General features: G+C 39.6%; 2 protein-coding genes across 12 annotated transcripts in view; both read right to left on the bottom strand.

Annotated features, from left to right (window-relative positions):
* Window positions 1–527: 527 nt before the first annotated feature.
* Window positions 528–5,993, bottom strand: LOC117731397 (kazrin-A-like). 2 transcript variants are annotated; one of them, XM_034533737.1, is made up of 7 exons: window positions 5,042–5,993; window positions 4,834–4,952; window positions 4,166–4,397; window positions 3,841–3,942; window positions 3,110–3,276; window positions 2,909–3,002; window positions 528–1,962 (listed from the first exon to the last, which is right to left on the bottom strand). In XM_034533737.1, exons 1-7 carry the CDS (start codon window positions 5,141–5,143, stop codon window positions 1,801–1,803), a joined length of 978 nt encoding a protein of 325 aa, XP_034389628.1. In that variant the 5' UTR covers window positions 5,144–5,993; the 3' UTR covers window positions 528–1,800. The 2 variants fall into 2 exon arrangements, with proteins under 2 accessions (XP_034389628.1, XP_034389627.1); XM_034533736.1 differs by having other exon boundaries at window positions 2,909–3,005; window positions 5,042–5,989.
* A 74-nt stretch (window positions 5,994–6,067) lies between these two features.
* Window positions 6,068–27,843, bottom strand: part of LOC117731395 (kazrin-like) — an 89,011-nt gene continuing 67,235 nt past the window's right edge. For 2 of the 10 annotated variants that reach the window (XM_034533726.1, XM_034533727.1), the window contains exons 5-10: window positions 13,805–13,996; window positions 11,565–11,701; window positions 10,586–10,756; window positions 8,897–9,077; window positions 8,609–8,742; window positions 6,068–7,718 (exon numbers count right to left, since the gene is read on the bottom strand). In XM_034533726.1, the coding sequence (XP_034389617.1) occupies window positions 7,548–7,718; window positions 8,609–8,742; window positions 8,897–9,077; window positions 10,586–10,756; window positions 11,565–11,701; window positions 13,805–13,996 (986 nt within the window). In that variant the 3' untranslated portion in view covers window positions 6,068–7,547. Of the gene's footprint in view, window positions 7,719–8,580; window positions 8,743–8,896; window positions 9,078–10,585; window positions 10,757–11,564; window positions 11,702–13,804; window positions 14,066–24,045; window positions 24,152–25,669; window positions 25,853–27,843 lie in introns of those variants that run through there. The other 8 variants (XM_034533735.1, XM_034533734.1, XM_034533732.1 and 5 more) reach the window with 8 other exon arrangements.

A 27,843-nucleotide genomic window follows, 5' to 3' on the forward strand; every position in this document is an offset into this window, starting at 1 on the left:
TGTGGGTTGAAGTATACAACTCCTATTCTTTAGATCATCACAACCATCAACGATATACAGCTGACAAAAATGATCTTACTATAAGGTCCAGTCAGTAGCTGTGTTGGAGCTTTAGATTGTGTCACACAATCTTCCTAGTTAGATGTAGTGGTGGCCTAAAGGTTAGAGTCCCCAAAGGTTACTGGTTTGAACCTTTCTCTCCCCTCATTACCAAACCCCCTCCTACTCTGCTCCAAACTAAGGGGGATGAAATGCAAACAGGAATTTTGATGCAGTATTATTTAATGAAAAAAAAAACTTAATATAACAAACTAATCAACAACCTAAGGTGACACTTTGGAAAATTCTGAGCACATTTTGAATATGTATTATAACTAAAATATATCAAATATCTTTCCAAAATCTTCAAAAGATAATTTCTAGGTTATCGTTTTAAAAGATATTTGAACGCATTTGTCTCGAACAATAAAAAATAACAGGCCTAAGCTGTATGTGAGTAATTTCACCTTTAATGATGGCATACATGAAAAGCTCTGACAGCAGGGCGAAGAAAGAGAGTAAACAGTCATATTAACACTGGTGTTAAAAGCATGAATTATAGTCCTTCCCTTCTGTTTCCATACACGTTTGAACTAGTCTAATCTTCCCGCTTAAACAACGTTGCTCTTGGTGACTGAAGGAGACGCCCACATTGGGACAGACAAACCTGTTTCCGACTATTTGGATTGACCTCAGGCGTTCAGCTGCACACAGTGTGGCCCTGTGACATATAATTTGTGTTTCATGCTCAGGAACAAACTTTAAACAACCATGTGTTATAAAACATCATTAAACTGTACAAAAATACCAGTACAATCTCTCCACTGACCTCATAATATAAGGAATAGTATTGCCGTTACATCAGCACTTAACAAAAACAGTATGAACATGTGCAGATAATTTGCATGAATTATTACACATCAGCACTTTCAAACCCAACATTTAGCTGTATGTTTTATTTACGTATAACCTAGATACGTTTTGTTAAAAAGAATATTTCAACATTCACATTCAAATAAAAAACAAAACAATTTCAGTTCTTTAATTAAATTAATATATTATGTAAGACTTATGTGAAGATGGATTTTTACCAGTTTTCAAAATGACTGAATTCATATTAAAGATGAACCTGGGTGCTAGAATCATAAAAGAAGAAAAACTTGTTGCCATTTTTAGCTCCCCCACGTGTCCAAATTACATATCTTTTAATGTAATGACAAACATCTCACACACATGTACAGCTGCGTTGACCTGACGCAGTTCAGGTTTCAACAGCAGATATGTATCTCTACAGTGAAAGCATGTTAAAATGACTTTTTCCTATAACTCAAGCATAATCATGAATTTACTGTAATGTTAGAAATAGTCAAAATTGTAGAGCAGTCAATAACCGTGCTGTGAGACCTATTTCATATAAGGCATCAAAGGATAACAACACTGTTCAGTCTTTTATAAACTCATAATATAAAAGTAATTTGGGCGTTTAGTCGTAATAAAACAAAATTGATTTTGTCCATAAACTCAACTCCCTCTAAATTATATTTACAGCAGCTCCTCTGGGTCAAACATGATTATTGTTTCTGTTCATGTGTTATTTTAATATTGGCCAAAAATAATGAAGTTGTACACTCCTTTAAGACAACTTACTCCTAAAAGTCCATCAATGCAGAGTGTAGGTCACTCTCAGTGGTAAACAACTATAATACAGTAACAATGTAAACAATAGCAACAACATGAACGATCTGGATGGCGGCGGTCGGTTCAGACATTGGTGATTTCTACACTCTTGTAGGTGTGCATCGGGCTGCCTTTGGCCCGGGGAACGGCCTGAACTCGGGCCTCTCTGGGCAGAGAACCACAGCTGCTGTTGAAGCCCAGACTTCGCTCCACAGAGTGGCTGTTGGCATGTAACCTCAGCGGACTCTAGAATTGAAGAAAAAAAAGGCATAAAACAGAATGTGGAATTCTTTCTCAAAATAAGACCTTTTTTTCTATATCTTAAATGACTACTTTGTTCAAATATTACCAGCTGACAATGAAGTGAAACTGTCCAATAAAAACTCCCAATTGCAGGACAAGTCATTACTGTAGATGAACAAATAGTTTCAGTTGCATTTTTTCCTATACTTTTTTATTATTATTTCCAAACTCAAACATGCTGCAACAACCAATTAAACAGATTTATCAACAATTTCACCTTTCTAAAACTTTCAGAAAATTAAACATTCTCAAACTATTTGACACTTGAATGATTGCTCCTTGTGTCATGTCCCATTTCAACATCTCCTGACACACATAGCTAGCGTGGGCAATGTATTTTAGGATTCGTTTTTGTTATGGGCCTGAAGGGACAGGCTACCAGTGTTGCCTAATTGGCTACTTTTTTTTGCCAGATTTAGCTAATTTTGAAGCAACACTGGGCCAAGTTTTTTGGTTGGGTAATTTTTTAATCTAGCGTTCTCTTGCTGGTTTCTCAAATGCTACCTACCTACCAAAGCTTTAAGGAACCTACTTCCTCACAAAAATAAGAGATGACTTTAACCAACAATAAAAATCTTCAAATAGTTTTGTTATGATGAAAATAGTTAGGGAAAAAAAATGCTGTCCTTCTGCATGCATGTGTCATCTGTCAGAAAATTGCAGCTGAGAAAAGCGCAGTGCCACCACACATGTGTATATGTTTATGCAACAAAGTTACTCGACCATAATCAAACCATGTCTTAGACCACTAGACTGCAGGGCAACCTCCAGGAAGATAAATATATGAATGTACTTAAAAAGAAAACATTTCACAAATGAACTGCTGTAAGTCTGGTGATGTTAGATAAAAGCATGTGTACGTTTATAAGAGAGTGAAATGAAATGATACCTTTCCTGATCTTCTCATAGACAGCCTCTCCTCTGCAAAGTGGTTCACAGCCACTGGCGAAGAGGAACCGATAACTTCACTGCCCTGCTCTGCACTGCTGGGAATACAAGGAATACACATATTAATTTTATGTGCATGATGTTTATATCGAATCCTTAGATAATCACATGTATTTGTTGAGTTGAGGGTTTTCAAATCTACCTGTGAGGGACGGCTAGTGATTTCATCTCTTCGTACAGGTGCCGATGCAGCATGTGTTTGTTGCTGGGGATCCCCAGGGCTTTGGCCATGGCGACTGTGTCAAAGGACGGATCCAGAGCCATCACCGCTCCATGAATCCCTTCACCCTGAAGATTGTCTGCAAACTCCTGGTGAGAACACAGATGCAGACTGCAGACTTCAGACTTTATCGACAGTCCTGTCAAAAGTCACATTGGTATACAAGTGAAATTTACCAGTAATTAAAGGGGTGTTTTAGTTTCTAGTGCCACAATTCCACCAAAAATAAGCACATTAAAATAATAAAAAGGTAAACTAGTACTCATTTCTGATGCAGAAAAAACACCTCTATGGTATTTTCTTTAGTGATTTTAGTCTGTATTCTTTCAGCAGTGGGGAGGCTATTTTTTTAAATTAATTTAAATCTTCACATTCGTACATGGAATTTGACAACTGCATTTAACCCATCATAAGCATGTAGGAGCAGTAAGCTGCTGTAAAGCATCCAGGGAGCACCTTAGGGTTCAGTGTCTCACTCAAGGTCGCTGAGACGTGCGAACAGGAGGATCGAACCGCCAAGGACAACTAGCTCTGAACCACATCCGCCCCAATTATTGAGGGACTCCTAGAAAACTAATAAGTCGTATCTGGTTCCAATCTGCCCTTTATATCTCCCGAGCAAAGGGGAATACTGTCACTGACCTTCCACCCACCTTGAGGTCTATGTCTCTGATCCACTTCATTACTCTGTGACATGTCCAAACAATGGGGTCCGGGTCTTGGTGCTCACATTTTGCCCGCTGTGCCTGGAGCGCCTGCGAAAACACAATACACAGATAACTGCGCAAGGACTTATGTGTCAGGGACCAATGAAAACACAGAGAGAGGTCAGGGAAGGGTGAGCTCAAGCTATGGATAATTATGGAAATCAAATCCAGTTTTGTGAGTGTAGTCGAGTTACACTTCATGCAGTGGTTGAGAAACGGCTATCACTTCCTTTTCATCTAGTCTCATAAAAATATTGATATTTAATCTGACCTCTTTGTCAAAACTAAACATCTGCAGTAGCTGTATTGCCAGGAGCAGACTGGTCTGGTGGAACTGGTCACTGATGTTGAGGATTCTCTCCAGGTCTCTGCGGCTCAGAGAGTTCAGAACTCGCCCGTCCACTAGATGAGTCTGGAAGGTCTGCGAGTACTGAGGCAACCCCACGTCACTCAGCCACGATGTTGCAACCCAGTGATGGTCCATCTTCGACGCCTTCGATAGTCTAGAAGATGATTTGACAACACCGATCAGCAGTGGTAGAAGTTTATAGATCCATTACTCAATAAGAGTAGAAACACAGTGAAAATACACCATTGCAAGTTGAATTCCTGAATTTAAAATGGTACTTAAAAGTATGGAAGTATTATGAGCTAAATTATCTTCCAGTGTCAGAAAGAAGTTCGAATAATGCAATAAAATTGCATTTTACTGTTGTAGCTCATCCAATCCGCAAAGTAACCAGTGACTAAAGCTGTGAAATAAATATAGGGAAACAAATAGTATCCTCTGGATTGTAGTTGAGTAGAAGTATAAAGTAGCGATGAAAGGGAAAAACTCAAGTGCAAATACTTCAAATGTGTACTTAATTACAGTACTGTCTACTCTTCCGGTACTGATAACCAATATTAAATGACAGTGTTTTGTTCGCTGCTGCTCACCCTTGGTCCCCTTCGGCTCTCCTGTAATCCTCAATGGCCAGTCTCAGTTTCCTGTGATGAATGGGATTACTGACACCCAGACCCAGCTCCAAATCCTCATCTGTCAGGCCTAGCAGGACCTAAAGAACAGACATCCAGTTCTTAATCAAACAATAGCAGCATCTTACCCCACTCTGAAGCACAACAACCACTCATACCAAAGGTGTACCTTGCCACTTTTGATGTTTTCAGAGCAGGCTCGAATATACATGGGCATTCCCATGCCAACCTCCAGCCAGGCCTGGACTGCACCTGCCCTCCAGAGCGACATGCATGTGTTTCGAGTGAGCTCCGCCTGCTGGAGGCGGTCCAGCTGCTCCTCGCCGTCAGACAAGCTCTGCTGTGTGAGGCTGTCAGAGTCTGGATTGGTCAGGAGAAGTTATGGTGTAGCATACAGGAGGGGTTCAGGGTCAGAGGGTTATGGAAATCAACAAAAGTGAATCATCTGGAGAAAGGTTAACATCAAAATCAGAGGGCATCCACATTAGAAATAGACAGAATTTCTGTTGTATATCAACAAGTGAAATTGTGTCAAAAAAGTAATTGAAATTGCACAAAATGACCACTAGGTAGAGCCAAACAATTCATTGTAGCTACACGTCCTCTATGTCTTTGGATGAACTGTATTGTATATATAAATAGTTTCCCCGGATTATTTAAATAAATAAATACGATCCATTTATTTCATGAGAGTGTAGTAGTCTGGTGAGTTCTAAAACTACAGTACCGTGTTTAGTAAAGTTGTTAAAATACTTCAGCAACTATCTGATGATTATGACAGGACTAAAGACCAGTAGGATAATGTATTAGAGACACAGGGATTATTCATAAAACATCATGCAGGAAAACACTGATTCATACTGAACAAACAAATCCAGGATGAACGCTGCGTGTTTACCTGAGTCGTCTCCACATGCTGACAAAAACGCTGCATGCAAAGTCCACCATCTCTTTCTCAAAAGAGTTTCCATAAGTAAATGACACACACTTGGATTTTTCCAATGGACCCGAGTGATATGAATAATCCCCAGAGTGCAGAAACAGACAGCTGGTAATCACAGATGAGGAGTTACTCACTGGCAGGAGAGAGTTGCCATTAGAAATGGCAGGAGGAGAGGGAGAGACACGTTAGACTGGGACACAATAACAAGATTACTCATGGAACAGAAAACTGCCACATAGGATGTATTCAGTTACTAGTTTTATTTTTAAAATAAGATTTCATTAGAGTTCATTTTTTTAAATGCTAAAACCTCCTTAACATCTGGCTGCTACAGCTGCAGCAGATAAATATTTGAAGTTACCTCTTCTTTGTATTTATTCTTTTTAAATAAAATACTCCAATAGATTTATCCTTTTATGCAACATCTCCTAAATTACAAAGCATTTAACATAGAATTAGTAGAGCCACATTTGCAAGAAATGAGGTGGGATTCTACACGAAGCAAAAATAAAAACACCCTAAAAAAATAAAAGGGGCCGTGCATTCATAATGCAAGGAAGATCATTTGGTAAAGGGAAAAGGTAACACAGGAGCAACACAGGATTATGGAGGATATTAATTTCATTGGCAATGAATGGACGTCTAATCAAAGCAGCGAAGCGGGATCATGCAGGCGTTTAATGTGCATTCCTTCGTCTCATATTGGCACGTTAGATATAGCTCTCAGTAAGAAATGATTCAGACATGATCAATGTTACGAGGCTAGTGCTAACAGTGACAGAATGATACTAGAGATGAGTGTTGCACCTTTGGCACTTGCACATAGTTTCAACAGCAGATGAGAGGTGTGTGACGATGCATCACTGTTAATCTTTTGTTTGTGTTTTCAGGTCCGTGCAATTACATTTTAAGGAAGATGGTCTTTCAAACTCTTGTTAGCCAGTCGTTCATTATTGTAACTGATAATATGGTATTGAGCATAAACGGATGAGGAAGCTTCATGAAAAAAACCTCCCTGCTGCCCACAATGTGATATGTATATACATGAGCCAGCATTTATAAAATGAACATGATGGTAATCCTGTACCAGCAATACCTCTGAAACAAAGTACTACTTTCCATTCCAACAAGCAATTTGAAACAACAGCATTTTGATCAATGAAACTCCAAAAGATAACATTATTTTAAAGCCAATCAGATGATATCTTTTCTTTTATAATAGGAAATGGGCCAAGTAATATTGGGAATAAGAAGAAACTTTGAAATCAATGTTGCAAAGCATGATAAAAGCAAGTGTAAAGTAACAAAAGCCAAATTACATTTATAGTAAAAACACTAGTTTCACAATAACTCCTATTTACATATGAACAGCGGTCCTTCAAGTCTCCAGTAATAAAAAAAACATAAAACATTAAGACATTTGGAAGATAATACAGCATAAACATGTCTACACATAATAATAAACCCATGTATATATTTATATGCATGTAAACATATATACATATGCATACATGTACATCTATAAATATATATCTAATTTACAAACATACAATTTAAAGGTAATATACTGTACATTTATGTGGGATAGCAGTCTCTTTTAGGCATTTCTTTTAAAATGTACCCCCCTCCCCCTCCAGACAAACCCACACACAAAACACTCTTTACACACAGTTAAAGCAAGATGAATATCCACACACATTTACCACTCACACGCAGGCTCACACACTCACTATCACCAGTCAGCATCCTCCTCTATGTAATAATCAGGTGTGGATGTACCATCAAACAGGCCGGGGTCCAGTGACTTGCGTTGCTTGCCTCGAGCGAACACCCGTGACAGTGATCCCAGAGTCATCTTCTCCTTCTTCTTCTTACGCTTCTGGTCCTCCAGGTCCTCCATGGACTGAACAGAGCAGAGGAGACAGGAAGCTTGGGTTTGTCATCTTGTGCAGCTGAGTTAAAGCTATAGGGCAGCATTTTGGGAAATATGCCTATTCACTTTCTTGAGACTATTGGTTAGCTTATCTTAGCACAAAGACTGGAAACAGGGGAAACAGCTGGCTCTGTCCAAATGTGACAACATCTGCTTACCAGCTCCTTGAAATCAGGGGCAGGTTTAGACAGTTTTAATAAGGGGGCCAGACTATAGGAATGGGGGACACATTTCTAAAATTAGTAAACATGTGTTCAGTCTCAGATTTAAAGCTTGGCTTCTTGGCAATAATGAACTGTACATTATTGTTACATTACTAATTCAGTGTAAAAATGAATGCAAAATAAAAAACTATATACCGTGTGAAATAATATTGATAAACAATATGCTGCAATTCGTAACTCCAAATAGACTATTTTATCAATGGATTATGAATATTTAAGATTTACAAAAACAAAGTGTCAAAACTATATTTAGTTCACAGGGGTTAAGTGCCAAACTATTTCTAGGACTGGAATCTTGACTGGACTCGACTGCAGGAAGTTCCTGGTCCAAGCGAATAATTAGTCCAGCACATAAACCCCTGTACCTCCCCATCTTTATGCTAAGCTAATTGGCTGCAGCTACTTCCTTAGCAAGAAAGCAAATAAGCATATTTTCTAAAATGTCAAACTATTGCTTTAAAGTGACCTACATGCAAAATAACATCATCACCACCACCGAGCAGGCAGGCTGACACCCAGCAGGCCGACAGCACAGAGAGACACAAACAGGAGAAGACAAGAAGAGTAGGGAGGGAGGGACATTTAGAAAAGTGTGGAGGTGTGATTACTTGGTCCAGGAGGCCAGGCAGCTCTTACATTGCAGAGGGAGTGGGTCCTATGACGAGGGGAGTTGATGTCGCTGGGCGTGGACGAACGGTCTCCATCGGCTGCAGAGGCGTCGGAGATGACTGAGGGTTGGCGAGAGTGGCAGGGGCTGATCCTGACCACAGCTGGATGTGCCACACACACATACATACGTTTGTTGAAAAATACCCCGTTAGTATGAGAAACCTCCAGGAAGCACTCTGTTAGTATGTTTAGTCTGTAAAAGCAACACCAAGCAGCGCCTGAGGAGCACAGGAGACACCGAGAGAGAGAGCTTACCCTGTCTGTCCGTGGTGTGTCCATGGTAGAGGGTCTGCTGGCTCTGACGGATGGCGGCAGTGAGCGGCATGTCGGCCTGCATCACCCACTCCTGACTGCCGTTCACCACGGGCTCTGTGGGCATGGCCAACGAGTGGCGCTTCGGTACATCTTTTGTCAAGGTGGCCAGAGACTGCTTCGCCTGGAAAGCACAAGAGAAGCAGAAACTGAGCATGACCTGAAAGTAAAACATGAGAACTGTTTGCATACATGAATGTGTACATGAATACATGTGATGTACATAAATACATGAATCTACACACATGTACACAGCAAAATAACTCAATGTGGGAGCTTGCCAGCTAAATGCAAGACTAGTGGTATTCTATGTTTACTTCTTGTCAACAAATCCCATGAAAAGACCAAAACCAACATTCAACATTAAATATCTTATTTATCTGTGCTATAGTTTTCTTACTGATTAAAAAACAGATGGTGGCACTGGCCAACATGTTCCTCTATTATTTGGACAGTAATTTATTTTTAATCACTTCAAAGTCTTGTTGCTGTAAATATTCACAAGAGCAACAATAGTGTATTAATCGCTGAAGTTTCAAACAAATAGTGACAATAAAAGGGGCCAAAACATTAAGGTAAGAAAGCACAATAAAAGAAGGTGCAGTAAAATACACAATAAAAACTATAAAGATAATAAATAAATAAATAAAAAAAGATAAAAAGCAGGCCATAGAGCATACAATTTAAACAGGTGTTTGGGTACATACATCATTCAAATACATAATTTACTCCTGGTTGAGCACTGTTTGTGAACAACTGCAATGCCCGGCTGTTTTAGGAAATTATTTAGACCTTAAAAAAAACTATATGTTTCACCCGTTTATAAAGATTTACGTTTTCAGCAGGAACAAACTTGCTTAAATGCTGAGAGCTACAGCAGGGTCGGAAAATGGGAAAGTGTTGAGAAATGGAGTCACCCAGTACTAGTTTTGGTCTATAACAATATTGAAGAACAGCAGCTCTACCCTTTGAAGTTAGCCAACAGGCAATATTCTAATACAGCACATTAAAAACGGATCATGTATGCGCCAAAACTGTACATGTTTGATGTTTTCCCCAGGATTTTATGACTGGAAGCCTTTGAAAAGGCATATAGTGGGCAACCACTTAGTGCAAAGGGAAACAGTTGACAACAACAGGATTTTAAATAGAAAGACAAAGGAAGAAGAGGAGACAAAGGAAAGGTAGAAATATATTTGGTGGCTTTGTCGCTTGACAGCGATGCAACTCTTGCACTGGTGTACCAACAAATGTGATCTGTGCTGCAGCTTGATGTGAGGATCTGTGGGTGGTTATGACTCGCCGAGGGAGGAGAGAGATTAATGACACACAGACTGACAACTGTACCTCCGCGGCACCGACACGGCAACACAGAAAAAAAAAAAAGGCATGAATTTCTTCTTTAGCCTGGAGAAAGAAATAACGCTTTGAGAGAGGGAAGGGATGAGGATGGCAGAGCAGCTTACTGCATGTGTTTGAACTGATATGAACACAGCACTGGGATTGCAAACCCACACCGTGTTTGCATTTATGCCATAAACACCAGATAATGATGCTAATGTGAGACTTTTTGGGTGCTTGACTTATTAATTCAACAAAGTTGTGACCGTGTTTATGTGCAGGGTGACTCGCCATGGTGAGCTCGGCCTCCAGCTCTTTGACCCTGTTCTCCTTCATGTCCATCTGAGAGCGCAGGATGTTGGCTTGTTCTGTGGCTTCTTTGGTCTGCCTCCTCAGGTCCCACTTCTCCCTCTCCAGCATGTCCTTCTCCTTTGCCAGTGCTTTCACTGCATCCTCACTCTCCTGCAGATCCCACACACACACACACACACACACAAAGAAATGGTTAATCCTCGCCACGCTCACCTGGAACGATCAATGGAGCGCGGCATTCGAGTCAAGGAGCATATCAGAACTACATTCTATGTTATAAACTATTTAAAAAAAACGGTGGATACATGATGACATGATGGAGACAAATTATTTTAATTATCACAGTAACAAATCGGATATATATTATTATGTATATGTAGAATGATATGCAGGCCAACGGTTATTGTTTCTACATCAAATGCATTAACCTTTAGTATTGTGTGTAGAACTCTATACAATATTTCCCATTATTTAACTTTTATAAGCAATATATAAACAGTTAATGAAGGGTTTATAACACACTATAATGTGTTTGTGCACAGATATGTCATTTTTAAGTGTTTAGAAATCTACAGTATTTGTCAACAATTATAACTTCTCCTCCAAAGACATACCTTATATTATTACAACTGTGTTGTAATTTTCATTCAGTTTATGCAGCAGCCTCCACCCATGGGTGACCACAGGAGGAGTTATAGTTGTTGACAATTACACGAATAAACAATTACATCTGCTTACAACTACATTATAGTGTGTTTTAAACCATTTATCAAGCGCGTACATACGGTGCATGCTCTAAAGTAGGACTTTAAGTAAAGTGCTACCACACTGGGAGACATTTTACAGCTAAAATGTGTGGCAAAACTCTGTCATTGAGACACTGTCTTGGGCTTTTCTGCACTGACACTTGTAGTTGTATATACAATAAGCTAACGATCAATGGGCAGGCCGCTGTTACCTTTCGGTGTTGGTCGTAGTTGCGTATGAATTCTCGCAGCTGGTCTTCTCTGCTCTCCAGTGTTGCGTACAGCTGCTGCATCTGACTCACCAAGTCTGCCTTCTCCACTTTTAGACGCTTGCGGTCAGCTTTCATAGCTGCAACACACAGAACAACACATTCACAAACTGTGCAGCACACACAGGTGTAAATCAAGGATCCTCTTAATAGCCAATTTTACTGTCAAACAAATATGTCAGTGAGATTTGGCTGCCTGTAAATCCGAAAACCACTTTGCAATTGCAGAAGGAAGCCACTAGGTGACACTGTGCCTTCTGTTAACGAGGGGCTGCAGCTTTTTTGTTATGTTTTAGATAAAATGATGACATCCTCCCAAAAGATAATTGGCACAGTAGCACATATTCATTCATTCATTTAAGTGTTTTGGCTGGCTTTTGGAGACTGTTGGCTCATCCCGGAGAAGACCAATTGGATCTGATTTCTTTCAACTTTCAGAGAAAACTCAACAGCCATGATGCAACTGGTGGCGCTCTTTGCAAACAATGATAATAATAACGCTCCTTTGAGAGTTTGTGCTCAACAGAGAGACAAGACTGGAACCTGTACTTTTCATAACTGCACACATGTGTCATTCAGGAGGCATTCCTCCTGACAACGGTTCAGTCTCTTCATATTTTACACTGAACATTCAAACCTGTTTTTCTGCAGTTACACAACACAGTTTACGAGCTTGCAGTTTACGACATGCAACTCAGAGAAGGGGAGAGAACCATGCAAAGAAATACTGTCGAACTAAACTAAATCCACAATTGCCTTGCCAATTGTCTCCTATGTTTGTGACAAGAAATGACCATTGATGTGGGATGGACTGTTTGTACTCCCTGGGTTTCAATATGGTCCGATTTGTTTTCATACAAAAAATTAACGCTGCATTCCAGTTTACATCAATACCACATTCATATTTCAGATGAAAGCTTCTATTGCATGATTAATGGGAGTTAATTAAAATGAGGTGAACCTGGAGTCTTCTTGGCTGCTCATCAGGGGCTACACCCATTTCTTAACAATGTTGAAACACATGCACATATGATCTCTTGTCTACCTCTAACATGTGATGTTAATGCAACAGATCATGTTTCTCTTCTGAAATATTGCACACTGTTGCCATTTGAGTGCACATGTTTGACACCTTTGGAACATACACGACAAAACAGATTGATTTTAAAGACATAGCCCCCATCTTTTTATTACCACAATTTCTCTTTTTGTTAGCTGAAAGTAAAGATCACGGACTGAACCACCTGAACTGCGTAGGATGATGAAATATGAGTGTGAATTATTCTTTATTTAATGTATATTGGAAGCAAATATCTTTATGTGTCTACATAAGCCAATGCATCTTATTTTATTTTATGATACCGATTTCTACTCATTGTTGAGTTGAGCTCTGTTGTTTATTGTATGTTTTATCACTGTGGCTTTGTTGCTTATTGTATATTTTATTACGGATCTGTGCTGTAAGATGACCTTGAGTGCCATGAAAGATGCCATGAAATAAATGTATTATTATTATTAGTAGTAGTAGTAGTATTTCACTACTCAGTGTCGAAACTGGAAGCAATATCAGTCTGGATTTTAAAATAAGCTTAATTTATTATTCCAGTGTTCCACGCAATACTGGCTTGAGTAAGATAACAACGATAGATGATGCACAAATGCTGAGTTGGCTGTTCACAAGCAGTCATAAAATCCACTGGGGCATGTGTTTAACATAAACAGGTTAGTCCTAAATTAGTTAAAATCTGATGTTTATTTAATGATTAATTCTTGTTTGGTGCAGATAAATTAAATAACAAATTGTGGTTCAGTTAGAACAAGACACTTCAAAACAATGATTCGGATCGTGTTATTATCATTTGAAGGAAGCAGACCTTACGGCCAAATTTGCCTCTAATTGTTTGCGATCCTTGACATCAAGGGTAAGAAATGTAACATATTACTGCGAGAATATTACTGCGAGAATATTACTGCGAGAATGTATATTCAATATGAAATATTTCAGTGAGCCAAATATTTGGAGAAAACTTGGGAGATGAGGGAAAAGTATTTTGTCAGGATATGGTTCAAATAAACGTCCTGCTAACAGCACTGACAGCTGTATATTTGAGGTAGATGTTCCCTGAAAGAAAGGACTCTGGGGGATTAGGTGAGACAAAAAGACGCCTGCGTTGGCTCCTGACCTTGTAAGGCCTCCTTGGCACGGTCCAGCTCCTGCTCCTTGTCACCCAGCTGCACTCGGAGCTCTGTGGCTGAGAGCAGATTGGCAGAGCTGCCTCCCTGGGTCTCCTCTAGGTCCTTACTCAACATGTCTTTCATTTGCCTCAGCAGGTGGACCTCCTCTTGAAGCTGGACCACCTCCTCACGCAACAACACTGAGGGGGAAAGAGAGAGAGAGAGAGAGAGTTTGGGAATTTAGAGTATGCAGAAGAGGAATGAGGAAACTAAGAGTGCAGGATTGAGAATATGAAATAAAAAAAAGCAAAAGACAGAGGGAGAGGGAGAGAAAACAAAATGTACAAGCAGCATGAAATGAAGGAAGTCATATGGAATTTAAAAAAAGAGAGTGTGATTATGCAGCACATTATAGAATATGTGTTTAAATCAGCAAATGAAACCACTCAAGAGTCCCAGCTCCCCCTCAGCTGTGGCCACAGGGGTTAAATAAATTCAGTGCTGAGTGACAGACTCAGCACTGAAACCTGCGAGGGTAGTAGGTAAGTGAGAGACAGCAGTCTGATAAGATTTAATAAAGTATCAGTGACACACACTCGAGGCATGCTCCTGAGTGCTGTGTTTTTCATCCACTGTGATACGCCTCCCAACCCTCAGGGAAAACAACGAAAAACAAACAGGAGCAAGAAACTAAGGAGAGGACACAGCGAACCGAGGAGGGAATTAACGGACAGGAGCTGGTGGATATGTTTGCTGAGCAGCAGAGATAGAAAAGATAAAATAGATACGAAGAGATCTTTCATGGGTGGAATGTTAGTCCAGTGAGGGATACTAGCAACGGAGGAACATTATGTCATAATGATTTATTTTGCACACATAAGGGCAGAAGGTTTGTTACAGAAGAATGGACTATTTTTACAAGAACAGAGACAAATGACACACACAAGCAGCCAAAGCATTCAACTTCTCTGTAAAATCTGCATCCCGTGATGATAAATGTGTAATTCGACACCAACAAATTATGAATGTGTAATTTGACACCAAAAAACTAAACCCTACAAGATGGAAGAGCACAACAAAGAAAGGTTGCAACTTGGATAATGCATGAAAGATTAGTTGATTAATCAAGTAGTGGATCAGTAGAACATTATTAGTATTAGTAACAATTATTGAATAATTGATCAACCTCAATCTCCAAATATGCAGATTTATTTCTTTTCTACATCACTATTAATGCAATATCTTTAAGTTTTGGATCATTTTTCAGACAAAATGATCAGGATCTTGTGAGGATCATGAATATCTGCAGATAACTTCACTGCAATCCATGGATACAAGTGGTGGAACCAACCGACCTTCAAACACATGTCATCCCGTTATGGAAGGCTGCTCACATGGCAGAAAAAATAACGTGTAAAAAAAAAAGTAGACTGTGCCTTTAATTTTATGCAGGTCCCTACAAAAGTATATGTACAATTCAAGAGCAAATTGCATGCAACAAAGTGTGTAAGTGTGTGTGTATGTGCGTGTTTGTGACTCAGAGAAAAGAAAGAAGGTCTCTGCAGGCCTGCAGCCAGACCTTGTGGGGCTGCAGCAGCTCCGATAAGAGTGGAAGGGACACTGCAACGGACTCTGTCGACTCAGGACTATGGAATCACACCGGGCAGCTCTGTGCTGCATGTGACAAAAAGAGTTTGTTTCCCCTGAGAGGGCAATCGTTTAAAGCCGTCTTGCAGCTTAAATCCGCTTATTCGTCTGTTTACCTTCAGGCTTTCCTATATTTGTCGCGGGGAGCCCAGCTGCTGCTTTTTATGCCACTGGACAGAAGTGTGCATTTTGTAGGTGCTTTATTGTGCTCGGCTTAATCTGCAACTCCAAACAGGCTGTTTAAATTATCAGGTGCTCCTGCTGTAATGTGAAGGTTGATCTTCTCTTGTTAATTGCATTACTCTTAATTGATGATGAGTCTTTTCCTCTTTTACCTCATAATCTACGAGTATTTCACTTACTTAAGTATATTAAGTATAATCACACATGCAACATTGGCTTGTGTGACATCATCTACTTTAGGTCAATTTAAAAATGTGCTATACTTGTATTTTGAGGAGTTTTTACTCATGTGCAGATACATCAGTTGCACAATTCTCCCAAATCCAATTTTGCATTTACAGCATCATAATTCACTAATATACACAACCCACGAACACACTCTCCTCTGATGGGTTTCTTGCTGACCAAATTGTGTGTAAAATCAGGGCAAATAACACTTCCAGAGATCTTCCAATCTCCCCTGAATCTTTGGCCATTTCACGGTAAAGAAATGTAAATCTGCTTTATTGCACACTGACTTGCATCAAAGCTACACCTATGACACAGACACAAACCATCTCCCAATAGATAACGTGCCTCCACATGCACCGTTTCATGCGATATAAAACACTATTTAAATTGACAGCAGTAACATAAACTGTACACTGCAGTACTCTGTTTACATCTGGGCTCTCTCGGCTCGGACCCTGTGGTGCTATTAGAGTCCTCCCAAAGACGGAGAGAGACCCACTCTACTTCGTTTTCAGCAGTGGCCCATTCTATTAATTTCTCATCCAAGCCTGATTAAAATGTCCATCAAAGCCAGCGAGGTCCTGGCCATCACTCCCAGTCCCTTTCCCCTCTGCATAGCGGAGCCTTCACAAGCCAGCGCAGACACTCACCCACACACACACAAACACACAGAGACATAAAGAGAGAGAGAGAGAGAGTTAGGAAGGGATGTGCAGTGGCTGTTGGCTCATGATTAGGCTTGAAAGAACGCAGAGGCATCGCTCTCTGCTTGGCAAGGGAAAGAGGGACCTGGAAATGTGTGGATTGGCGGTCAAAGACCTGAACGAGCCTCGTCTGAAGCTCATGCAGGATTAAAGTTAAGCTATTTATATACATGAATGATCAAAGATGCTTAATGTGAGCTGTGTTGGAATATCGAGTTTTGATGAGTTCAATTTAAAGTTTTTGTTCTTGTTGCAAAAACTTTAAAAAAATTAGAATTTCAAAAACAGTTTCAGACCGGCTATTATCAATGCATCTGAATTGATTGGTTCTCATCATAAATCAATCAGGCAACTTTACAGAAAGTGAACTGACAAGTTCAGTCATGTTTTGCCAGATCTGAACCACAGAGATTGCTTCCTTGATTTAGTTTAGTATTGTGAGCTTCTAATGACAATAAGGCCTTCAGTCTCATTTCAATTTAGCATTTAAAATGGTTAAAGGGTCAGTTCACCAAAAAACTAAAATAAATATTGTTAATATAATAAATACTATACTCTATATGGTAGTTTTAGTTTCATTCAACCAAGTTTCGAGATATCTGTGCCTGAGATGTCTTCAACCCCAGTAATGGCATTTTTGTTGTGCCTTCCAAAGCACTGAATTTCTGTCGGGCTGCAGCTAAGGATTTCTTTATTGATAATGTGCTGATTAAGACTATAGTGAAAATAGGTAATAGTGGTTTTCTGCACAGTCCAAAACCTTCAGTCTACAATGACAGAGTAAAGCAGTAAAATATTCACAATCGAGAAGCTGCAACTAACTTTTTTTATGTATACATATATAGTTGCCTAAATATTACTTAAACAACTAATTGATGATCAAAATAATTATAAGTTATTTCTGTGTTGATAGACTAATTTATGATTTCACTAATTGTCTAAGCTCTGAAAAGTTTCATTAAGAAAGTGTTAACTGTAAAGCTCCTTCCATAAATAATGTACTGATTAGAAACAAGTTGGTTTGTATATTATCCAGAATAACATTGTGATGAAAAATATACAGTCAAATTCTTAATGCTGTGAAACAGCAGAATTCTCAGAACCACATAACCTAGACAAGCAAAACTGAAACTGTCTGCATGGCTCAATACCTCTAAAGGGTAAGTGAGAAAATAGATATATCTATAAGGGTCATATACGATGGAGAGGGGTGTCAAATATCTCCAAAGTGACAGCAGACAGCTATTCTGCTCTGAGGAGTTTTGAGGTTGTCACTTTTCAAACCTCGGCCCCCCTGACAAATCAAAGCTGTGTAATGTTAGTAGTACAGTGGTTCTGCTCAGCTATTTCTGCCCTACACACAGCCAGAGGCGATGCTGCCTCCAATCTCTCAGGTAGAAATAGAAAGAAAGAAATGTACACTTTTATTGATCCCCATGGGGAAATTCTTCTCTGAATTTGACCCATCCTTAGTTATTAAGGAGCAGTGGGCTGCAGTGAAGCGCCCAGGAGCAACTGGGGGTTCAGTGTTTTGCTCAAGGACACTTCGACACACAACTATGGGGAGAATAGGGATTGAACCGGGTAACTTATGGTTACGGGACGACCACTCTCCCCCATGAGCTTCAGCCGACCCTAGTGTTACAGTACAGTAACTGACAGTTTGATAACAAGGTCAAAACTGTATTAAAACTGTCTTGGAGGAGTTTTAAGCGCAAGAAACAAATCTTCAACCCGTTTCTATCACCATGAAATACCTGCTGACATTTTCTGGCTGTGTAATAATAATATTAACTGTGGCCTCATTTCCAAAAAGGTCACATTTTTCTTGCCGCAGTCCTGACCTTGTAAACAACTATATAACATAACCATTAACATACTGCTGCTGCATGTCGAGGTAGGACAGCTTTATTTCCCATGGAACAAAGGTATTCACAGATCACTGCTCAAGTTTTGACTATGAAAACTGCTCTTTAAATAAAGTACAGTATTGGGATTTGTTTTTAAGTTCCACAACTGACATTTTCTCCTTCAAACTTTTCACTGTCTTTTTTCCCCTGTTGGCTCCTGTGGTATTGGTGCCCAGTTGTAATATAGTATCCGTGAGGTGGAGAGGGGCTGTGTGTACATGAGGTGGGTGTTCAGGAGAATTGGAGCTTAAGGATGAAAACAGTAATGGCTTCCTACAGAAAATGTGAAGATATGTTTTGCTGTAGCATTGCAGGGTTCGACAGCAAGACATCAAAGCATTTAATGTTGCATTTCTCACACAAATTGCAATGCAGCAAATAAATAAATCAACAAACATAGGAACACCAATATCAAAGTTTTCTTTTAACAACATTAGAAGCAACATGCCACATTTTCACTATGGATGTAAAAAGCAGAAATACAACAAAAGCTTTTGCTGTAACTCACTGATATGAGTATGAGCTGTTTCATACAACCAGGAACGTTTTTTTAAATGCTTCATCAAAGTCTCCTAATAAGCTTTACCGAGAATGAAGCAACAAAAAACAAAAAACTTGTTTCCCAGGACAGAAAAATGGGAAACATTACGTAAGTGAATACCTGCAATGCAGGTTAATTGTGTTGACTCAAACTGTCAGCCTCCCTGAAGGGAAGCGAGCCACTGTCTTGCCTCTTGTGAACTAAATCATATAGTGGCCACTTGAATAAATTAGCTCTGCTTGTGTTGACTTCAATGACACAATAAGTCACATTCTTGTTCTACAATACCATAAAGTCATAACGAGTCTTTTAATCCAAACCTACTGGGAGTTTACACTAATGTCAGCTTTGTTTTTTGAGACCTGCACAGTAAAAAACTGAATTTAAGAAAACTCTAACACATTTACCAACAGCTGCAAAGAAAAGCTAGGTAGAGCTTACTCTGTCTAAGTTTTACAAATACAATTCACAAATTGTTAATGAATCAATCATTTTGGTCAAACAACGACAAGCAACAGAGACCAAGAAAATCTTCTGTGTGCATGGTTAATCTACGTAGTTTATTGCACATTTGGTTGCCAATTACATCTGCAGACCGAGCACACTTTTACCCGATGGGTTAAATATCCATCAACCAATTAAGTGATGAAACTAATCAAGGTCAATATTAGACATTTTCCAATTCATTGAACGGGCCTACAGACATGCACTTATGAAATGAAGTGGATGAGGTGGAGATGAAGTCGCATGGACACAGTTTGGAGAACAACAGAAGGCAAACTAGGAGTGTTTGGCATTATATAGGTTATTATCTAATCAGTAATAAGCACTCACTCGTCATTATATTAGTGAAGTGTTACCCCCTGTTGCTGGTTGATTGTTTGGTTTGTGTTTGTGTGGAGGTGCATGTGTGTGAGGATGTTTGAAAGCCATCTCTGCACTATATTATGAGAGAAGCATATGTCTGCTGAGCTGTGGCCTCCGCTGATTACAGTTTAAAGATCAGTCGTGTTTGCTCGAGCAGTCTGCTTCAGCTCTTGATTAAACTCATCGTGAAAGTAACACTATAGTCTTGACAGGCAGGAAAAATAGAGTGTGGATGGACTGAAATAAACCCTGCAAGTTGTGTATCAACAACAAGGGTGCAATAAGCTTCATCTTATTTATAATCTGTGTTGCTTTCGAGTGCTTCCACATATGACACTCAGTCTGTCTCAAGAGAATTAGGCTGCACAGGAGAGAATAATATGTAGGATAATAATATAATACGAATCGTCTATTTAAAAAGGTACACCCTGATGTCTAAAACCTTATCTTTTGTTTTTAGCCATGCTAGATGTCAAGCCGTCGGTCCATCACTTTGGCTCAGAATAAAACAAAATCTAGCACATGTGTGGTTTTAGTTGAAATGTCTCAACAACTATTAGATGGATTGTTATGCAATTTGGTACAGCCATTTGTGGCTGTACCAAATTTGTAGATCAGGGCATTTGTAGATCCCCTGATCTTTGCACCTCCAGTAGTTTGTCTAAACTTCAAACATAATATCTGCATAACTAGAAACACTGCTAATTAGAACAGCTTAGCATGCTCCAATGCTTAACTTTAGACAATGAACATGGTCAACATTAAACCTGCCAAAGATCAGCAAGTTAGCGCCATCATTGTGAGCAACTTAGCGTACAAGCAGAAGCATTTAGCTCAAAGCAGGCCAGCCGCACAGAGCTGCTAGCATGGCTGCTAGCATGGCTGCTAAATCAGGGAGCCAAGCAGACAGAAAACACAACTATTGTACAAAATGTCCAAATTTAGTGCAACTGATAAGACTTAAAAGAAACATTCTATGATCCTTGAGGATTCGGTTTACAACTCGAGACAAAAGGACAGCCAAAATACTAAAGAAGCATAAAATGAGCATTAATCCCAAATCTGACAGAAAGACAGAAGGGAGGGAAAGTGAGAGAAAAAAATACTGCAACTGAGGCTTCACAAATAAACCCATTCATTCTGTCAGCAGCTACCTGCTGAGTCTCAAATCCCAAGGAGGGTTGGGGTGGGTGGGAAGCTTTATGTAGGCGGCAGCGATTAGGGGCTTCTTTTAAATCATCGGCAGGCTTATATTTAGCATCTTCATTGTTAATTTCTGCTACAGTCAAATGAATATGTGCTAGGGGAACAGAGGTTTTAGACCTGCTTGGGTTGTAGAGTACATTTAACATCCTTAAGGTACAAACAGCGGGAAAAACAGTGACAAGTCTCCATCTCATGCAGCAGGAGACAGTGATGTTGATAGGTTTTCTATTTTACAGGAGTGGATCCCCAATAAAATGACTTTAATATAAATAAAAAACGTTTGACAAATTGTGGTAAACTCGTGTTTGATGTCATACAAATGAATATGGTTATAATTATGGTTATATTCATGTGTGTTGAAAATGTATCTGAAAAATAAACTCCAGACTCTGAAAACATTTTCAAATGTGTTTATAATAATAAAAGTAAAAAAATATGATCACTCTTTTTATCACAGACATGAAACTTGGCTAAGGCAGTGCTGTCCTCTGAACATCTGGTGATAAAATAAAATGTCACAAATATTTTGCAGCAGTGGGCATTTAAAGTTGTTTTGTGTAAAAATGTACAGTGTGTCTCTCTCTCTCTCTCTCTCTCACACACTCACACTCACACACACACACACACACACACACACACACACACACACACACACACACAATCCTGAAACTAATCTGTCGCCTCTGATTATCAGGGAAGAAATAGATCATGAATGGTGAATCTACTGCATTCATTCCAATTTGAATGCGTCAGAGAAACAGCACGCCTACAGCAACATTACTGAGGAGACTAAACAGAATGTATTTTCTGCATCCTGAAAAGAACCTAGATTTAAGGGTCTGGTCAATTTCCTGCACTGCCTCTCTATAATTCATATATCCATAAATAATGCATGTTGCTGGCTTTCAAACCTACCTGACCAAAGTATTCACCACTGAATGGTAATTGATGGCAATATATGCAGATAACATATCACTTGCTGGTTCAGTACATGTATAACATTCTAATATATATATATATATATATATATATATATATATATATATATATATATATATATATATATAATGTTGTTGTTTTGCCTCTGAAAGATACGTCACATACAGTCCTTGAAAGCAGATTAAATGCTGATATGATTGTAGCACATGTGACCTGCACATTGTTTTTATGCATGCTGGTCTGTATACTATATCTGTGCATGTTTGCTAGTGTATTCATGGACAGTATATTTGAGCAAGTATACAGTATCTATTGGGAACAGCCTCTATTAATTAATTCCCTATGGGTTTACACTACAACTGAGGTCAGTGCAAGGATGCCAAGTGCAGATAGCTGTAATTGATTCACACGATTATTATGTGCAGATTAGATATGCTGCCAAGGATGTGCCCTGAGAACTTGGACAAGGCTATTTAGATTTCTTGACTGCTGTCAAGAGCTGCATTTTGAAAAACATTCCCTCACTCTCACTTGACACCGGTATCATTCATTCATTCATTCATTCGCTGTGCACAGATTGGGTTTAGCAGTGATTAACCTGACTGACATTGCGTCTCTGAACAGGACACAGACGGTCTTTTGATTTCAGCAAAGCCATGATAATGAGATGATTTTGCACAGTAATTGTAGTATTTGTGAGCATTGGATATCCTAGTTTTCAATTCAGTCAACAATGATGACCCTTGTACCTCTTAAGCCCCACCCTCTCATTTCCTCCATTTGTCATACTGCAAGAGACATGTCTGTTTTGACTCAATGTGTCCCCCCTTTACTCTAAGCAGCAAGCAATGAACCCTCACACACTTAAACTGATTTACTGTAACCTGTGCAGAGTTTCTGAGTGAAAGAAGGTGTGAGGGCTCCCCATGAATTTATGTTTGAGTACTTTGTGAAATCACATCACCTGGACAGAGAGATTTATGTGGGCAGTAAGATTAATATTTAATACTGTATTTCATTTAATAGATAGTTTGACATTTCGGAAAACACATTTATTCGCTTACTTGCAGAGTGTTAGATGAGAAGGTCGATACGACTCTCATATCGGTTTGGTAAACTGGAAGCTGGATCCATATAAGCTTAGCTTAGCACAAAGACTGAGAAAAGATTCTAAAAGAAATACAATCCACCAGCACCTCTAAAGCTCCTCTAAAACAAAATTATAAAAGTGTAGAAACTTGAGATTGGTGTTTTAGGGTGGTTATGCAAGTTCCCATGAAGAGCACCATACTTTGAAGCCAATTTCCATAGCGGCCAAACAGTGGAATTACAACTGCCGGGTCTGTAGCACGATGCTACACACCTGACTTAAAAAAGATGTCTGTAAATAAACTTTCAAACACAACGGTTAAATAGTATTTAAATCATAAGGTCCTGAAATTTATAAAATCCACTAATAGCTATCAAAAACGTTATTAGACATAATGAACTGTATGTCATGTGTGTGAGCCAAGATCAATAGTTATGTTTGAGCAAATCAACATATTGACACATGACATGTGAAGTTTGAATAAATTGCTCAACCTGAGAGGCCTCAAACTCTTTCACTATGGGATAGTCATGAGCCCTCTTAGTGGGAGCATGTTTCAAAGTCTGTAAGTCCATGAGGGCAGAAACTGGAATTGGGTCTTAGTATCTACAAAACAGCGGATGAACAGGAGTAATCAGCAAAGGGGCGGTGTCCATGAGGCCGACCAACGTGTATAAGCCATTGAGGACCAAAATGCCACAGGCCATATTGTCCCAGTTGAATCTGTCGTGGGGACTCAACATCTGTCAGAAACAGCAAGATCTGGTCTGTGGAGAACTGAAAATCTACATGATTTGATACACAACCTCCCTCATGGCAGAATAATGTCACAAGCTGCATGAGAAGCTGGAGCTGCTATTGAAGCTTGTGTATTACACTTTTAAATGATTACTGAGGAGTTGGAATTATGTAAAAATATGTCAACACATACCTGTTCTGATTAATATTCAGTCTAACACCTGGGCAGATGATGAAAGTAACAATGGTCCTTAATAAGCTCAGGGCAGCTCGCTCACAGAGACTGAAGTGAAATTATTCTAAAAAACAAAACAACAAAATGATGCTTTATATGGAGATGAAGAACATTACAACAAAGCTGATGGCGTGAAGCTTATGGTGACAATGATGGTCTCATTTTTAGTGCAGCAGGACTCATGCAAAACACAGTTGAATCAGACTAATTTCAATTCATTCAAACTGCACCATAACGCCCGAACAGCTTCAGGTGCTTCATTATGTCAGATTCCAACAGTATTCACAACAAAAGAGCCAATAGTTATTATTGTTCCTCAGTGCTAATTTCTCACATATACAAGCTTTAGTATGTCTGCTGCACTACTAAAATCTGTAATATTGCACAGTATCTCACCATTCATGTACAATGATTATGGAAGATTAACAGATTACTATGTTATCCATATGGACATGTAATATCAAGGTCAGCATATCATTATCTTTAGTAAAACAATAAACAAGTCTCAGTTATGGAATAGATTTCAATACATCAGCACTTAGTATAGAGGGCTGTGGTACATCCATAAAGAATATGTACAACAACAAATAATGTAAAATAACCGTCCTATTGTTGTAAAAATATAATTGCATTGCGGTAAAATAATACGTACTGTAAGTGTAAAGAATTCTACCAAAATACATTAATAGAATTTTCAGAAACATATACACAAAGTAAAAAATACTCTGTGTGTAGAATGGACCATCTTCACGCTCACACTGTTTTGAGCTTCTGTGCTTTGTTTACGTTGCCGGTGTGGCCGCTCATGCATGTTAGTGCATGTGAGTGACTCACACACGCACTAATGTTCATGACTGTAAGTCCCAGTTTATGTGTCCCACTGGTTAGCCAATTGCCGCCACTTTGCACAAGTTACAGCTGACGACACTGTCACAGAAGCTTAGCACCCGCCCTCCGATTCTTCCTCAGGTAAACACTGTTGTTGTTGTTGTTTGCACTGTTCGTGCTGTTAGTTATTTGCGGCCCGTCGGCTCAGCCATGTTCATGTTGAGAGCCGTGTGGAGGAGAACTGACATTTTGCAAAGAGGCACACAAGAAAAATCAACCTGCTTAACAATCCTGTAAACTGCATTTCAATACTGCAGCTGGTGGAGCGTGAGATACATTTGATCGTCAAAAACCTAATTGACAGCTACTTTGATGCCAGAAGTTGTTATGTTTTTGAGATTTTTATGAAAATGAAAGAAGTTAATCAAATGTGAAGAATGTCTGGTTTTCTCAATTAAATATATATTGTGTTTAAGGCTGAGACAGTTTCAGTCATCATTATGGGCTATATAGGGTCTGGTTTATTTTCTTATTTGTTGACTTTTTTTTAACTAAACAATTAAGTGATTAATCAAGAAAATAACAGACAGATTTATAGATAATACATGTAATGAAGCATACGATGTAAAGTATAAGTACCTTAAATTAAGCCTGTTCACACACTGCCATTTCAAGCCACTCGTACACTATTCCTCCAATACACACAAACAACGTATTTTCTCCCCCTCTATCTCCATTGCTATCTGTCACTCACCGGCCTTCCCCTCCTCCTTCTCGGACCTCATATCCTCCTCAGCACAGGCTCCACTCGACTCCACTGTCAACTGTGGTGTGAGCTCTCATAGCAGGTAAAAAAAACAGTGCACACACCATTCAGACCAGTGCACACACCATTCAAACCAACCCACATAACACACCACCACAGCCGGCCGCTCCCAGCCCTGCCTGCTGAGGCTCCACCCAGACAGGTTACCAGGAAGTCGTCCCCTGTAAGCCACTCAGCTACATTTCCTGCTCTTTTCTTTCCTCTTAATGTGACTCCCTATCTCTTCCACTCTCTACCTGTTTAGTGACACACCCTGTGGCAGCCAGGACAACTTTCAACCCACGCCCACTCCTGATTTTCATCTTTCCCCCTAGTGTACAAAGGGATGAGGGGGAGGGGAATACAAACTGCACCCCAGGCCTCAGGTAATAACCCAGGTGAGTCAGTGGAGCTTTCGCGCCACCTGATGGCCGAGAGCTAACAAAGGACAGCGTGTACAATTACACTCTGCGACTGAACAGAAAACAATACTCCCCTCTGTACACAGTGCCTTTGTAGCCTACATGAGTTTACATTACTCACTTCCTGAATGTGAATGTTGATTTTGGCGAGAGGAGGTAGGAATGTAAACTCTGAATAAAAATTCTCTAAATATCAACTTCAGTACAAACGTCTCAAAAAATGGATCATGACACCAGTGGATGGAGTTCATGCTTCTGACCAAACTGCATTGGCTCTACACACAGCAGGGATTTTTCCATGGACTTCTCTCCTGCATGTTTAAATAAGGACAGTCTGTGTCATGTTACATGGGAACTCAGATGTGTGTGGACAGTAAATAAGGTTTAGGCTTGTCACGTTTGCCTACAGGGATCTTGAGGTCAGAAACCCTTAGGCAGGTACAGGTGGTATGAGGAAAACAGATAAAGCTGCAACTTAATTAATTCAGCCTTTTGAGTTTATGAGCACTTGAGTGCCATAACTAGCATACTAAAGCACATGTGTAGGCACAATGTGTGTGAGTTTGTGTGCAAGAGAAAGACAAGTTAAACCTCTTCCACTTAAAGACGTGACAGCAGTTCAGAGCGAGCATGCCATTTGTCCTGCCTGTCAGAGGAGGACGCTCAGAGTTTCAGCTCCGTCCAGAGATCAGATGTACTCTAACCACACTTGTCAAATGAGGCAATAGATCTGTCAATCACACGGGGAAACCTCAAGGATTACGGCCAGGCTCATTCCTCTCTGACTGATCTGAGCTGAGACAAAAGATTGAAACGATATCGTGGATACAATTAACGCCCAAGTTATTTTTGGTCACCTTGGTAGTATTACAGCTACAATATCTCACAGAACCACATTTTTTAGAATTGTACGATGCTGATTAAACCCACTTTGTTATATTTAGATTCAAATTGTAACCTGTTTGACTCCAGCTGCGTTTAACTTGTCTGAAGTGCTACAGCCTGAATAAGAACATTTTGACCAAATGTAGCACTTCATAATTTGAAGGTCATGCTGTAGCCTGCCTCTCAGCTACACCGAATCTTATTCACGGCGTTGCTTTTATCCTGACAGTTCTTCAGTCTGAAATGTTCCACTCCTCAGTGTCCTTATTCTTCGGCTTAACTCCCTGTATCACTATGTCATTAATTTGCTCCGCTCACATTAAAGCCAGAAGAAAGGACTTCTTTTTCTACACCCTCCACAGTATTTCTCTCGCTTCTCTCAGCTGCACACGGGTGACCTGTCAGTCTGCATTATCAGTGCTGGGAGGTGTTGATAGAGAGCCGGGATGGAGCCACATTAAGATATTAGCTGGTCTTAAGAAAAAAGAAGAGGTGGAAAAAAGAGGAGGAGGGAGACTGAAAGCAGAATGAGTGAGTGAGGTCACCACTGTCGCTGCTCATTGCTGGGGGAAATGACACAAGGCTTGTCTAATAGCCGCGGAGCAGGCTCTGCCAGCTTTAAGGGGATAGATGGGATGAAAAGATTGGATTTGATATTATTGACGGAATTAAACTGCAGACTCTCGGGTTTGGCATCAATGTGAGAAAAATACAGAATAATAGCAGTCACTATGATGAGAAAAACAAATGGACAACAATACAGACGCGATTAATAAACCTAATGATCAATACCTTTTGTTGTGCGTAATATTACAG

The sequence above is a fragment of the Cyclopterus lumpus genome, chromosome 5 (assembly GCF_009769545.1).
Source record: "Cyclopterus lumpus isolate fCycLum1 chromosome 5, fCycLum1.pri, whole genome shotgun sequence".
In the NCBI taxonomy this organism is placed as follows: domain Eukaryota; kingdom Metazoa; phylum Chordata; class Actinopteri; order Perciformes; family Cyclopteridae; genus Cyclopterus; species Cyclopterus lumpus.